This window comes from Nyctereutes procyonoides, unplaced genomic scaffold (assembly GCF_905146905.1).
Source record: "Nyctereutes procyonoides isolate TBG_1078 unplaced genomic scaffold, NYPRO_anot_genome, whole genome shotgun sequence".
NCBI lineage: Eukaryota > Metazoa > Chordata > Mammalia > Carnivora > Canidae > Nyctereutes > Nyctereutes procyonoides.
The window spans coordinates 57,406,033-57,419,650 of record NW_026575049.1 but is presented as its reverse complement, the minus strand read 5'-3'; the positions used below and the strand labels follow the sequence as shown (position 1 = coordinate 57,419,650).

General features: G+C 34.2%; 1 protein-coding gene across 2 annotated transcripts in view; it reads left to right on the top strand.

Moving 5' to 3' along the window:
• The window catches only part of PPP4R3B (protein phosphatase 4 regulatory subunit 3B), a 62,361-nt gene extending 49,562 nt beyond the window's left edge, over positions 1-12,799 (top strand). The window contains exons 13-16 of one of the 2 annotated variants that reach the window (XM_055328036.1): positions 1,792-1,931; positions 2,351-2,514; positions 4,305-4,507; positions 11,130-12,799. In XM_055328036.1, coding sequence (XP_055184011.1) covers positions 1,792-1,931; positions 2,351-2,514; positions 4,305-4,507; positions 11,130-11,225 — 603 coding nt within the window. In that variant the 3' untranslated portion in view covers positions 11,226-12,799. Of the gene's footprint in view, positions 1-1,791; positions 1,932-2,329; positions 2,515-4,304; positions 4,508-11,129 lie in introns of both variants that reach the window. The other variant, XM_055328035.1, reaches the window with a different exon arrangement.
• Positions 12,800-13,618: the final 819 nt, after the last annotated feature.

Here is a 13,618-nt window from a genome sequence, read left to right as displayed (position 1 = left end):
TTCTGCTCATAATATGCTGTTCTCATAAAGATTATTTGGCCTACTGGATTACTTTTCTAATAGTAGTCATTTGCCAAGAGTGTGGTTTTCAAAAGGATAAAGAGAGTAGAAGCCTTAGAAAAGACTTTACCCTGGGACACCTGGGTGGTTCAGTGGTTGAGTGTCTGCCTTCGGCCCAGGGTGTGATCCTGGAAACCCAGGATCAAGGATCAAGTCCCACATCGGGTTCCCTATGAGGAGCCTGCTTCTCCCTCTGCCTGTGTCTCTGCCTCTCTCTTTCTCTCTCTCTCATGAATAAATAAAATAAAATCTTTAAAAATAAAAAAAAATTTAAAAAAAGAAAAGACTTTACCCTTAGAAAAGAAAGAACATAGTAAACCAGCTTACTAAGTATCTGAACCCTGGTTCGCAGTACACTGTTTTAATGAACCAGAGATTGACTTTTATGATTTTTTCCTTAAAATTTTTGGTGAGGTAGTACTGATAAAATGAATTAGTTGTAGAGTTCACAACCCCATCCCTATTCCTATGATTGAATTTGTTTTTCAGAAAATTATTTTGGGTGGTTGATAAAATGTACATTGAATTCCAAAACTCAACTCATCTTTTTAAAGATTTATGTATTTATTTGAGAGAGAAAGTGCAAGTGAGGGGAGGGGCAGAGGGAGAGAATCTCATGCAGAATCCCTGCTGAGCATGGAGCCCCACATGGGGCTCAATCCAAGGACCCCAGGATCATGACCTGAGCCAAAACTGAGTCAGGTGCTTAAACCTGAGCCATCCAGGTGCCCCAAAACTTTACTCATCTTTTTGTTCAGTATATAGCACCGCCCATTTACCTGGCTTCCTAATGTTTCTTCTTTGCATATTATTTAATTGAGATTTCCAGGGGAACTAAAGACAAAAATCCTTAAAAGAAGCAGATTGTGGTGTATTTTTTATTTTTTTTATTATTATTTTTTCTTTTTTGTGGTGTATTTTTTAAAGAACTAACATGTATATTTCTTTTTAATACTAAATTTCTGAATCACAACTTTAGTTATTATTAATACTGATCCTACTTCACACCCAGCACTTGGAATGGTTATTTAGAATGGTTCATTTAGAATTTAAAAGAATTTAGAAGTTATGACTGTCCGTTTATTTCACAAAAATTATACTGTTGGAAGACTGCGGAAATAGGTGGAATTCAAGTTAATAGTTTATCAGATCTGTATATGTAATATAGTCAGAGGAGTCAATGTTTATTATTTAGGTAGGGCTTATCCCATTTTTTTTTCTCTTAACATCATTACTTTTCCCATTTTGATGCCAGTTAAACAAGGAGCCATTAAGTAGCACCTAAAATTTATTGAAAATGTAATTTCAGCACCTGCCTTTGAACTAGTTGTGTGCTCTTCATCAGGTCATCCAACCTTTCAGATCTTCAATTTTCCTTTTCTGTAAATTGGGGGTAATAAAACCCATTTCATAGAATTTTTAGAGGAGGATCAAGTGAAAGTATATATTAAAGTGCTTTTTAAATTGTAAAGTGCTATGTAAATGCAAAAAATAAACAGAAGATGTAAAATAAATCTGTTTACTTTCAAATGTTTTATAGTCCCCCAAAAGGGCTTCTTTTTTATTCCAATTTTTCTCTGGAGGCCTGGCTCATGTGTACAGAAACTAGGACATTTATTTTTGTGATGTGATTTTGAAAAACCTTTTTTGATCAGCTTTGGAACTATAAAAAAGTTTTTCTCCTAACCGTCATTGACTTATATTTGAATTGTAAATTTTGTCCTTATACAGGAAGATATCAAGTCTCTTACTGCACATATAGTTGAAAACTTTTATAAAGCACTTGAATCAATTGAATATGTTCAGACATTCAAAGGATTGAAGACTAAGTATGAGCAAGAAAAAGACAGACAAAATCAAAAACTGAACAGGTACTGTTTAAATATATTGCATTTATAGTCTATAAAATTACATCTGAAATCATCTTCTGTTTGGATCTGACATGTGAAATTTATCCAGGAGTATTCTTTCTGTCATTAGATAGTACGGGATTGTGTAGAAGGGTAGGATATTCTCCCCACCCAGAATCTTTTATATGAAAAATGACTGCTCTGTATAATAACTCAAGATAAATTTTTAATTTGCAATATCCTTAAATATTTTGGAGTGTTCTCTGGTTATATCTTGTATCACAATTGAGGTAATGATGTAAATTATATGAAGTTAAAGTTACTTTAGCTCCTCTTAGTGTTCTATATATTTATTCTCAAATTAAATGTGGTCACAAACTTTAAATCATTACTCAGTGTTTGTGATATGTTTCTTACAGTGTACCATCTATATTACGTAGTAACAGATTTCGCAGAGATGCAAAAGCCTTGGAAGAGGATGAAGAAATGTGGTTTAATGAAGATGAAGAGGAGGAAGGAAAAGCAGTTGTGGCACCAGTAGAAAAATCTAAGCCAGAAGATGATTTTCCAGATACTTATGAAAAATTTATGGAGACAAAAAAAGGTATTAAAATTTTGAATTTTTAAATAATGTATTACTTAAGTACAGAAATTATCAGTTGCTTGTGAAAGTCTGGTCATAGTATATACAGCATGAAAATGAATTTTATAATGAATCAACCTTTTAAAATATCCACATCCTTCTCTAAATCTGGGAGTTATTTTCATGTGTAAACTGTTTTTCTTGAAACTTGCCATTTTGTGATGCTCATTTGCTATTTATTTTTAAAGATTTTTAAAATTTATTCATAAGAGACAGAGAGGCAAAGACCTAGGCAGAGGAAGAAGCAGGCTTCCTGTGGGGAGCCTGATAACAGGACTCGATTCCAGGACTGTGGGATCCACGACCTGAACCAGAGTCAGACACTCAACGACTGAGCCACCCAAGTACCCCTTCATTTGCTGTTTAGAATTACATTGTCTACTTATACATTGCTTTCTATAAACAATCTTGATTTATTTCTGTACTGAAATCTCCAGTAATAATAGAGACCATATAGATCCATAGAAACTTTCCAGAGTGCTCTGCCTTTTATAACTGAGGAAACTAAGCTCAAAGAAGTAACTTTGCTATTTGAGGTTTTTAAATCATTATAAAAATTTCATAAAGATAGACTATCAAGAGAAGTAGAATTTCCCATCTTTCAAATGTGTTTCACTTGTCTATAAAACTGAGATCTGGGCAGCCCAGGTGGCTCAGTGGTTTAGCACCGCCTTCAGCCCAGGGCGTGATCCTGGAGACCCGGGATCAAGTCCTACGTCAGGCTCCCTGCAGGGAGCCTGCTTCTCCCTCTGCCTATGTTTCTGCCTCTCTCTCTCTCTCTCTCTCTCTCTCTCTCTCTCTCTCTCGGTGTTTCTCATGAATAATTAAATCTTAAAAAAAAAAACCCTGAGATCTTACCTTTTAAAAGAATTAATCACTTTAACTCTGTAGCTTAAAAAATCACCATTATTTGAGTACTGTCCTACATCATATAAATGTTTACTACAAATTTAACATTTTGAAAGGCAAAAGCATTTCTCCTTAGTGTTTCAATCACTTACTACATTTTTCCTGCAACTGTTATTCCCAGCCTCATTCATTATGTACTCGCTTCTTAATGTCTGAAATTCTATTGACCTCAGCATGGTGTAGCAGATAGCCAACAAGATGTCCTAAGGTATAGGTAACTTTGGTAGCTTAATTCTTCTACCTTTATTCATTATAGGCACTGCCCTGACTACCATAGAAAGGGGCAGCAAGGCCATACTTGAAGCTTTGAATCCACTTTAGAATCATATACAAAAAAAGGAGCAACCAGGAGTGAAAGGATAGTAGATGCCCAAGTCAAAGAGAAACAGTTAAAGGAATCTGGAATATTCAGGAAATAAGAGACTGATAGACATGATCATATCATTGTCTTTAGGCATTTGAAATACTGACTTGTGGGAGGGGTTAACAGGTTTTTCACATGGATTTACGGATTTTAGAAGTATAGGGTCAGTGCAGTGAAGAGAAGGTGCAAAGAAACAGTGAAAGGCAGAGTCAAATAGGTAATGAATCCTTGATGTGTCCTAGATACAACACTGTAGAATTCTAGTGTAGGATGGCTAATTCTGGTATATGATTCTTAAGGTCCTTTCAAATCCTGAGATTTCTAAGATTAAAGACTAATTACTGTACACATCATGCTCCATGGCTCTTATGAAACAAAGGCAATGTTTTATAAGTTTTTAAGCTATTGTTCTTTTCAGATGCTTTGCTTATTTAGGAATATTTACTGAAAAAGATTAAAAATTTTACTTTCGCTTTAGCAAAAGAAAGTGAAGACAAGGAAAACCTTCCTAAAAGGACATCATCTAGTGGCTTCAAATTTACATTCTCCCACTCTGCCAGTACTGCTAATGGAACAAATAGTACAAACAGTAAGTCTGTGGTGGCCCAGACACCACCGGCAAGTTCTAATGGATCCTCCTCCAAAACTACAAACTTGGCTACATCAGTAACAGCCACCAAGGTATGTGAAATTCTTCTATACACGAACTTTGTTTTTTCCATCTTTAAAACTGTTTCATATTTACTGAAGAAAATTTGAATTAAAAAATTAATTTATATGCAATTGATAAATTATTGAACACCACATCTGAAACTAATGATGTACTTACATGTTGGCTGTTGAATTTAAATAAAAAATAAATTTCAAAGAAGAAAAGTTGTACACATTGTCATCACAGAATAGTGACTGCTAACATTTGGTTGATTTCTTTAGGTATATGGGTTTACCTGACATGCAGTTGAGGTTTTTCTAGAAACACAGTTTTGTGTCCTGCTTTTATTTATTTGTTAAAAGAATTTTTCTACATTTTTTTCTTTTTGTTAAAAGAATTTTTCTTTCAAAACACTGTTGATGACTACAGAATTTCATTTTATTTAGGCATATCATAGCACTTGTAAGCAACCCACCTAGTAATATTTTGGAGCACATAAGTTGATTCTGACGTTTCTTTCATTGATGGGACTACTGGTGGTGTTGCATTTTATTTTCTTGAATCAATGAGTAGAAGAATGTTGCATTTTATTTTCTTGAATCAATGAGTAGAAGAATGTTTTCATATTGTCATATACCTCTAGAAGTTTCTACCAATTTACATTACCATAAGCATTGTATGAGTGCTTGGCTCATTGCAGCTTTGCCAGTGTTATTACAATTCTTTTTAATCTCAGCCCATTAGGTAGCAGAAACCGGATAGATTTCATCCCCAATCGTGTGTCCTTTGTTAGTAGCAAGTTTGAATATTATTAGTCTTTTGAATTTGCTCTTCTGCAAGTTGTCTTTTCATAGTCTTGCCTTTTAAAAATTGGATTACATGCTGCTTAATATGAATGAATCTTTATAAGGATATTAGCTGTTTTGTCATTTGCATAGCAAATGTATTTCCCATTGGTTACTTTTTTTATATAAACAAGTTTAAATTTTATATGAAACATTTTTCATTCATTTAAATTGTTATGGTATGTAACCATCCTCATCTCCAAAAAAGAGTGGCTTAAAAAGGCATAAATATAAGACAACTGTTAACATAAGGGTAGGAGGACAAGAGGATGGAAATGCCATAGTAGTAGAAAACCTAATCTGAAGAGATGCTTCTAGGTTTGAATACAAAATACAATTTGAGTTTATTTTACAAAAATGTAGTCTTTATTCAGTATTGTATTGTCGTAGGTGCTTGACTAAAGATCCACAGGAGTAGCATTTTCAGTGAGATGCTACTGCTTTTGAAACATTTTATTTTTTAAAAGATTTTATTTATTTATTCATGAGAAAGAGAGAGGCGGAGACACAGACAGAGGGAGAAGCAGGCATCCTGGGAGCCCTAAGCCGGACTACGATCCCAAGTCTCCAGGATCACATCCTGGGCTGAAGGCAGCGCTAAGCCACTGAGCCACCCAGGCTGCCCAAAACATTTTATATTTTTTAACTAGAAATTTTAAAATTAAATTTCACTTCTAGATAGGATAGTTTGGTGTAATATTTGTGGCACTATATTAATATTTGCTGTGAAGTTAAATTTTTCAGGTAAATCTTGGTTCTGCCTTTTTCTAGGCTATATGACCTTGAATAAGTTATTAAATCTCTCAGGACCTTAATTTTTCTTCATTTAAACAAGAATAAAATAGCACCAACTCAATAGGCTTTAAAAATACTAAATTATTCAATAAATGTAAAAAGCTTAGAACACTACTTGCACCTTCTCAGTATATATACTAGCTTTTCTTTCTTTGTTTTTTAAGAATTTATTTGAGAGGGATGCCCGAGTGGCTTAGCAGTTGAGTGTCTGCCTTCAGCTCAGGACATGATCCCTGGAGTTTCGGGATCGAGTCTCACGTTGGCCTCCATGTGAGGAGCCTGCTTCTCCCTCTACCAATGTCTCTGCCTTCTCTCAGTGTCTTTATGAATAAATAAATAAAATCTTAAAAAAAAAAAAAAGAATTTATTTGAGAGAGAAAGAGATACTGACAGAGATAGAGCACAAGCAGGGAGGAGAGGGAGAAGCAGGCTCCCCGCTGAGCAGGGAGCCCACATGGGACTGGAGAACTGGATCCCAGGACCCAGGATCATGACCTGAGCTGAAGGCAGACACTAAACCAGCTGAGCCACCCAGGTGCCATGCTTTTTTTTTTTTTTTAATCCGAGTGATACATGCACTTACTTTGAAAAATCAAAATAATGTTAAAATGTTGAGAAAAATCAGTCCTCTTTTTCCTCTCCAGAGATTGCTTTAGAACTCTTCTTGTACCTGTTTCTTCTGTTTCTAAATAATCTGTTAATAATTCATATTGTTTTATCAAGTTTAAACCTAATTTGTTAAATTCTTGTTATGGTAGATAAAGAGTTTAGCATGTGAACACTCCTTAGCACATCCTCACTCTTATTTCTCCTTTATATCAAAAATTTTGGTTAAAATAATATTTGATAATTTTATAGCTATAATGACAATGTAAATATTCTTTACTCATGAATTTTTTTCCTGGTCTTTTTTTTTTTTTTCCTGGTCTTTTTTTCTGTACTGTATTTTTTTTTTTTTGTAACTTTTCTCTTTGAATAAATAATTACCACCTTTTTTTTCATTTGTTGCAATAGTTAGGTGTCTGTCACTAATTCTTTTAGTATCTTTCAGGTTAGTTTCTATATTCTCTGGAAGTCTCCTGTCTGGTTCTGGCCTAGATCGCTTGCTCTCTAGACTTGCTGTATAGCTCTTGTCTTAAGGCTTGCCTAGGCCATTATCCTAATACTTCTTTTGCCTCTCTCTTTCTTGTATTGTTTCCTGGGTCTTATGTCTCTGTTCTCTTCTAGATTTTCCCTCTCCTTCTGGTGGAGCAAATCCTGTAATAATTGTTTTCTGAGAAAATCCCATTAGAGATAAAATTTGAGCCCCTGCATGTATGAAAATGTATTGATTCTGTCCTACCTGACAATTTAACTGAATATAGAACCAAATTGGAAATAATTTTCTTCTAAAAATTTGAAGTTATTGCTGCCAAGAAATCCAGAGACATTCTTCTTTCTGATCGTTTGCATGTCATTTTTTATTTTCTTCTTGAAAGCAGCTAAATAGTCATGACCTTCAGTTGAGAAGCATTTTATGCTATTTCACTGTAACTTACTATTTGAATGTTGGGTCTTCTGTATTGATTTTACAATTGTCATAATTTTTCTAATATTATTTTTTAAATCTTATTCTATCTCCTGGGTTATTTCTTAGAGTTCTTTTTTTTTTTTTTTTAAGATTTTATTTATTTATTCATGAGAGACATGGGACAGGGTGGAGAGAGAGAGGCAGAGACACAGGCACAGGGAAAAGCAGGAGCCTGACATGGGACTCGATCCCGGGACTCCAGGATACGGCCTGGACGGAAGGCAGGCGCTTAACCGCTGAGCCACCCAGGGATCCCCATATTTCTTAGAGTTCTTAATTCATTATCCTTCCAGATAATTTTTTACTTACGATTGAGCAAAATCAAGTACTAACACAAATTTTTCACTCTTTTTGACACTAATAGCAGATTGCTGAATATATTTGTTCTACACCTTTTGGGGGGAGGAGAGAACAGTGATTGTTCTTGGAAAATAAATGGCTCATCACACTAGATTATGACAAAAGTTTGAAGTTCACTATCTTTTGATTACCACAATCGAATTGATTGGTTCTTAAAATTAAAGAGATGAAGTGTGAACCTGTCCATTTTCCTTTGCATGGCATTCTAATAAAGTTCTAATATGCTTTTAAAAATTGTATTCTTTGGGGGATCCCTGGGTGGCGCAGCGGTTTGGCGCCTGCCTTTGGCCCAGGGCGCGATCCTGGAGACCCGGGATCGAATCCCACGTCGGGCTCCCGGTGCATGGAGCCTGCTTCTCCCTCTGCCTGTGTCTCTGCCTCTCTCTCTCTCTTTCTCTCTCTCTCTCTCTGTGACTATCATAAATAAAAAAAAAAAATTAAAAAAATTGTATTCTTTGAAAACTTGATAGTTCTCAAGGCTGGTAAGACATTAGCTACTAATGAAATTACAAAGATTTTTTTTTTTTTAACTTGTAGAGCTGTAAAACATGCACATTTTCCTTGAAGACGACTACTTACCCCCCCCCCAAAGAAAGAAAAATATTTTAAAAATCAGAATCAGAAACGATCAGTGGGTCCTAAAACCAACAGTTCTTTTGCCACAGATTAACAGAAGAGAATACTGCATCTTGCGTTTTCTCTTAACAAACTTAACCTGGGTGAGCTTTCCATGTTAGGACATAAGAGAACTCTCTCTATAGAATTCCAGAGTATGATATACTTTAATTTATAACTTACTCTTGATGCATTTTAACATTGTTTCCAGCTTTTTGCAGCTAAAACAATTGTATGTGACTTTATCCACAAAATATTTCATATACATGTTTATTTCTGTATAGAATATGCTTTTAGTTTTGATTAGTTATCACATTTACTCAGTAAAATGGAAATACATCAAGAGTTCTTAACATGGTATATATATGGCTGATACCAAAAGCTTACTTAATACTTTAGGACATATTAGAGGTAGTCCCACCAAAGTTGGGAACAAGATAGGACACCACTATGATTGCTGTAACCATTGTTCGGGGGTACTTGCCAATGCAGTTAGGTGAGATAAAGAAATTAAAGCTATAATAATTAGGAAATATAAAATAACCACTTTTGCTGATGATTTTTAAATTTTTTATTAATCATGTTTATGGAAGATCTATATATTTTGAGTAGAAGATAATTTTTGAATTCTCTCCTTAAGTTTTTAAACATGATGAATCATGATAATAGTTTCCTAACTTATAATTTGTTAGTTCATTGGTTTATTTGGTTCAGAAAAACTGTCATTGTTTCTTCATAGGTATTGTTATTTGTTTTCATCCCTTCTTTCATATTGGAAACTTTTCTCAAGAGTACTTGGCATAAGTGGTGCAATTGCAATCTGATAGTTATTTTAAAACAAGTAGGTTTGTTTTTATATTAAGTCTGGAGTCTGTCAAATTCTTCAAAAGATGTATCTCTGGATTATAGACCTTCTAATATTTCACGTTTTATATTGCTATTTTCAATAAAAATGATTGTTTTAACGTATAGGAGTGTTTATGATATAGATAGATACTAGAGATGAAATTAAATTGTGTAGCTGAGTGTTTCAGATATATTTATTAATTTTAACAAATGTTTGTACATTGTGATATGTAATCTATAATCCTAAGCACGATCAAAACATTCCTTGATAACTTGTTATCTTTGTGAATATTAGATTGTGCCCTTTTAGAAGGTAATTACATCTTCTGTCTTCTCTCATCTAACTTGTTTGGCTTAGAAAACCAATGAAAAAGAATGATTTTAGTAATAGCAGCTAGTAGCAATTATTGAACACTCTATCTACATACCAAGCACTGTGCCAAGTGCTTTTTATATTTTATTTTCAGTTTAATTTTCAAAGTAGTTCAGTGAGGTCTGACTATTATTATTATACCAATTTTGCAGATAAGGAAAGTGTGGCATAGAGATTCTAAATCAGTAGCCCATAGTCCTGCATCTAAAGTGTGGCGTTGGAATTTGAAGTCAGGCAGACCACAGTCAATATATTCTTATCAATTGAGACAATACTGTCTCTTATCAAACTTAAGACTTGAGAAAGCAGGATTCTCACATATGTAAATATGGTATAAATAAGTTTAACTCCCAGACTTTCTGATAATGGTTTCTAGCTGCTCATTGGCCTTTGTTGACTAATATTACAGTGGTTCAGTTATATCTTGGCAAAGTGTTATGGCTAGATGTCTGAGTTCTTTAAATATGAAGCTGCTTAGCTTTGAAATATGAGTTATTTCGGTTGTATTTGTTTATTACTTTGTCTAAAGGGTTTGAACTAAATTCATTGTTTACAGTAGCCCTTGTAACCTGTGGGACATATGTATAAACTTGATGGGATGGATTCTAAATGAGTGCAAACCTGAGGACATTTAATTTCCTGGGTAGTGTCCAGAGCTTTAATAGGAATTTTAGGGGTCCAAACATCTGAATTACCTCATTACTTTCCTTTTGGTTACAGAGAGGTAGCTCTAAATTTTTTAGTTATTAGTTTTAGGAATCATTTCATGTGTTTATCATCAAAAGCATTATGAAAACAGTGGTATGCACTGAGTGATGAAATACACACCTGAAGTACAGAGACAAAAGGTGGGCTTCCTGTCACTGGCTGACTACTCACTCCTGTTTAAACGTAGAGAAATGAATGAGTTCATTTTCACAATCTTAGCTCCCAGTGTCATGATGATTTGTGAGTCCTGCTATGTAGAGATACATGTTTCCACAGTGAAAGTTTGCTGAATTGGGAGGTGTTATTAAAAATCTAAGAGCTAAATAGAAAAGTTGGGGGTAACCTAGAGTGCCACCAATGTACCAGGTGTTCGTAATTTTCAAGCTGTTCCTTTATCAAATTCAAATATATCTGTTTGAGATATATATGATTAAATAGTTTAGAAAAGTTATTTGTGATGTCTTTAAAAGTGATTATACTAAGTAAGTTTTTTTCCCCTTAAGTTACATATGTTAAGAATTTTTTTTATTCTTCAATAGGGAAGTTTGGTTGGTTTAGTGGATTATCCAGATGATGAAGAGGAAGATGAAGAAGAAGAAACATCTCCCAGGAAAAGACCTCGTCTTGGCTCATAAAATACTTAGTGGGGACCCTCAACGTGTGGTCTTACTAAAATGCTGCAACTGTTCGATGAGCTGAAAATCTGAATCAGAAAGCTTTCTCACTTGAACTTATAAATATATGAGGAGTAGCAAAAAATACTCAGTATATCAGCTAGGAGAGTTTAGTTCTGTAAAAGACCAGGCTTCCCAGGAACTTGATTGCTTGCTAGTAATTAAGGGTTTTGCCTTTCAGGCTGTCAAAAAAAATAAAATAAAATAAGGTTAGTAACCAGAACCTGGGAGATAGCTTCTCAGTGAGGAAACTCTCAGGTTTGGGGATGGCTTGGGGGAGGGACAAGGTTGATAAAATAATATTAAATGCAGGGTTGCTCCAGGGGGTATCCGATCTAGAAACAATTACAAAACTTTAGTTACAAACCCAATAACATTACTTGTATAATGGTGCTGGCCATGTTGTTCTTTTAATAGGTTGCCTCTTTTTAAAAAAATTTTTATGAAACCAAATTCAACTATCATAAAAGTGAAGTTATGCTGTTGGGACCATTTTTTTGAAGATTTAACAGAAATTCAGCCTTATAGGTAGTTGGAAGGAAGTACACTCTGTGTTACAGTACATGTTGAGTTTTCTACACCAGGAATTTTCAGTATGTATTTTGATGAAAACAAACTGGATTCAAAATGGACAGTTCTTCTTAATAGAACTTTACAGCACTTTTAGAGATAACTGATGCCAAGAATCAGTACAGTAGTATTTCATAATGACTTTTCTCCAGAAACTTTGGAGTGTATTGAACAGAATGTTTCCAAATGTCTCCCCGTAGTACATACAATCTTTTGTGCAAGATAATTTGAAGTCACTTTCTGCTTTGTTCATAAAGTTGTCTCTCTCCAGAGCTGCGAGTAAGTTTTAAAGTATAATATATAAAGACTCACATACAAAGACTAGTGCTGAATTAAGTGGCATTTAATATCTAGAGGCCATTTGGATCCCAGAAGTTATTACTTCAGTATCAAAGTCAGTATGCAGCACATGAAGTTTTCCATAAAACAAACAAGGGTGTAATATGAAAGCTGCTTTTTTAAAAGAGTAAAAGCACATTCCATGTACGTAAATGAATTTAAAATAAGTTGAGGCAAACAGTTAAGAGGTTTTATTTTTAGAACAGCAAGTTACCTGTAAATATTTTAATGTTAGTTTGCTCATCTATGATCTGAGATCATGCTGAAGTGAGGAAATACGTCCCCCAAACAACAACTTAATGCATTGGGGAAAAAACTAAAAACAGTAATTCTGGCTACAATCTTCAGATCACCCTTGTAATGTGTTATGGGTCCATTTTTCCTGGAATAGCTTAACCTGAAGCAGTTTCCCCTGTTTTGGAGATTTTGTAGTTAATTTTAATTTTGGCTATTGTTTGGAAAAGATGGGCTGTCTGTGTAGATATGAAGTATAGTTTTTCCATAAAACAGATGTTTATTTTGTATTAAAAATACCACTGTACTTGTTTTACACCATTTGTATACATGTGGTGATATTAATGCTGAACTGTAAAATTCAGGAATTAAAATGTGACCCTGTAATTCTATGATTGTTGCTTTTGTTTGGTTTATTGTAAATATAAGTTAATTCCATTTTGAGATATGTCCATTTTATAATATCTTTTAAAAGCCAATAAATTATCCATAGATATTTATTATAAACCACTTAGTCCTACACCAATCTGAAAAAATTCTAAACAAACGGCGGTTGACTGCACTTTAAGTATCACTGATTCTACTTACAGAAGGTATGCCTTGGGCAAATGAAGTCCCAGCACCAAAACATCACAGCAATGGGGCTAGTCTCATCTCTTTTATTAAAGGTACATATAATGATAAAGACCTTCCACTTTATAAGGCAAGGGACTCAGGATAATTTAAGATCAGTAAAGTTACCATCTGAATACATTTTTTTTTTCAAGCAAGTTCTATAAAGCCCCTTTCATTCTTCTTAGCTCTTAATAAATTTACTCTTGTCATCTAAGAAGCCCAGGCCTAAAGCATTTCCCTATTGACTCTTGACTCTTCCTGATTAAGTAATTTTAAAGTTCCAGTAGGAACTAATATGTTTATACTTCATGAAGAGTTTAATTTTCGTTTCTAAAGAATTGCCATGAGTCAAACATTTAAATCATCATCTTAATAACCTTTCTTCTTGCAGAAATGTGAATGTTTTGTTGACTTACAGGATAACCGTTTTCATGGTACATATGCTCACCCACAATGATATGAAAACAGGGCTTAAAATATCCCTTGAAAGAATAACTATTAAAGTTTCCACATGTTAGCTGCTGTCTTAATGACTATCCTCAGGCAGATCAGGATTTTTATATCTTTATCTTCACTCAGTGAAGCAAGCCAGAGCC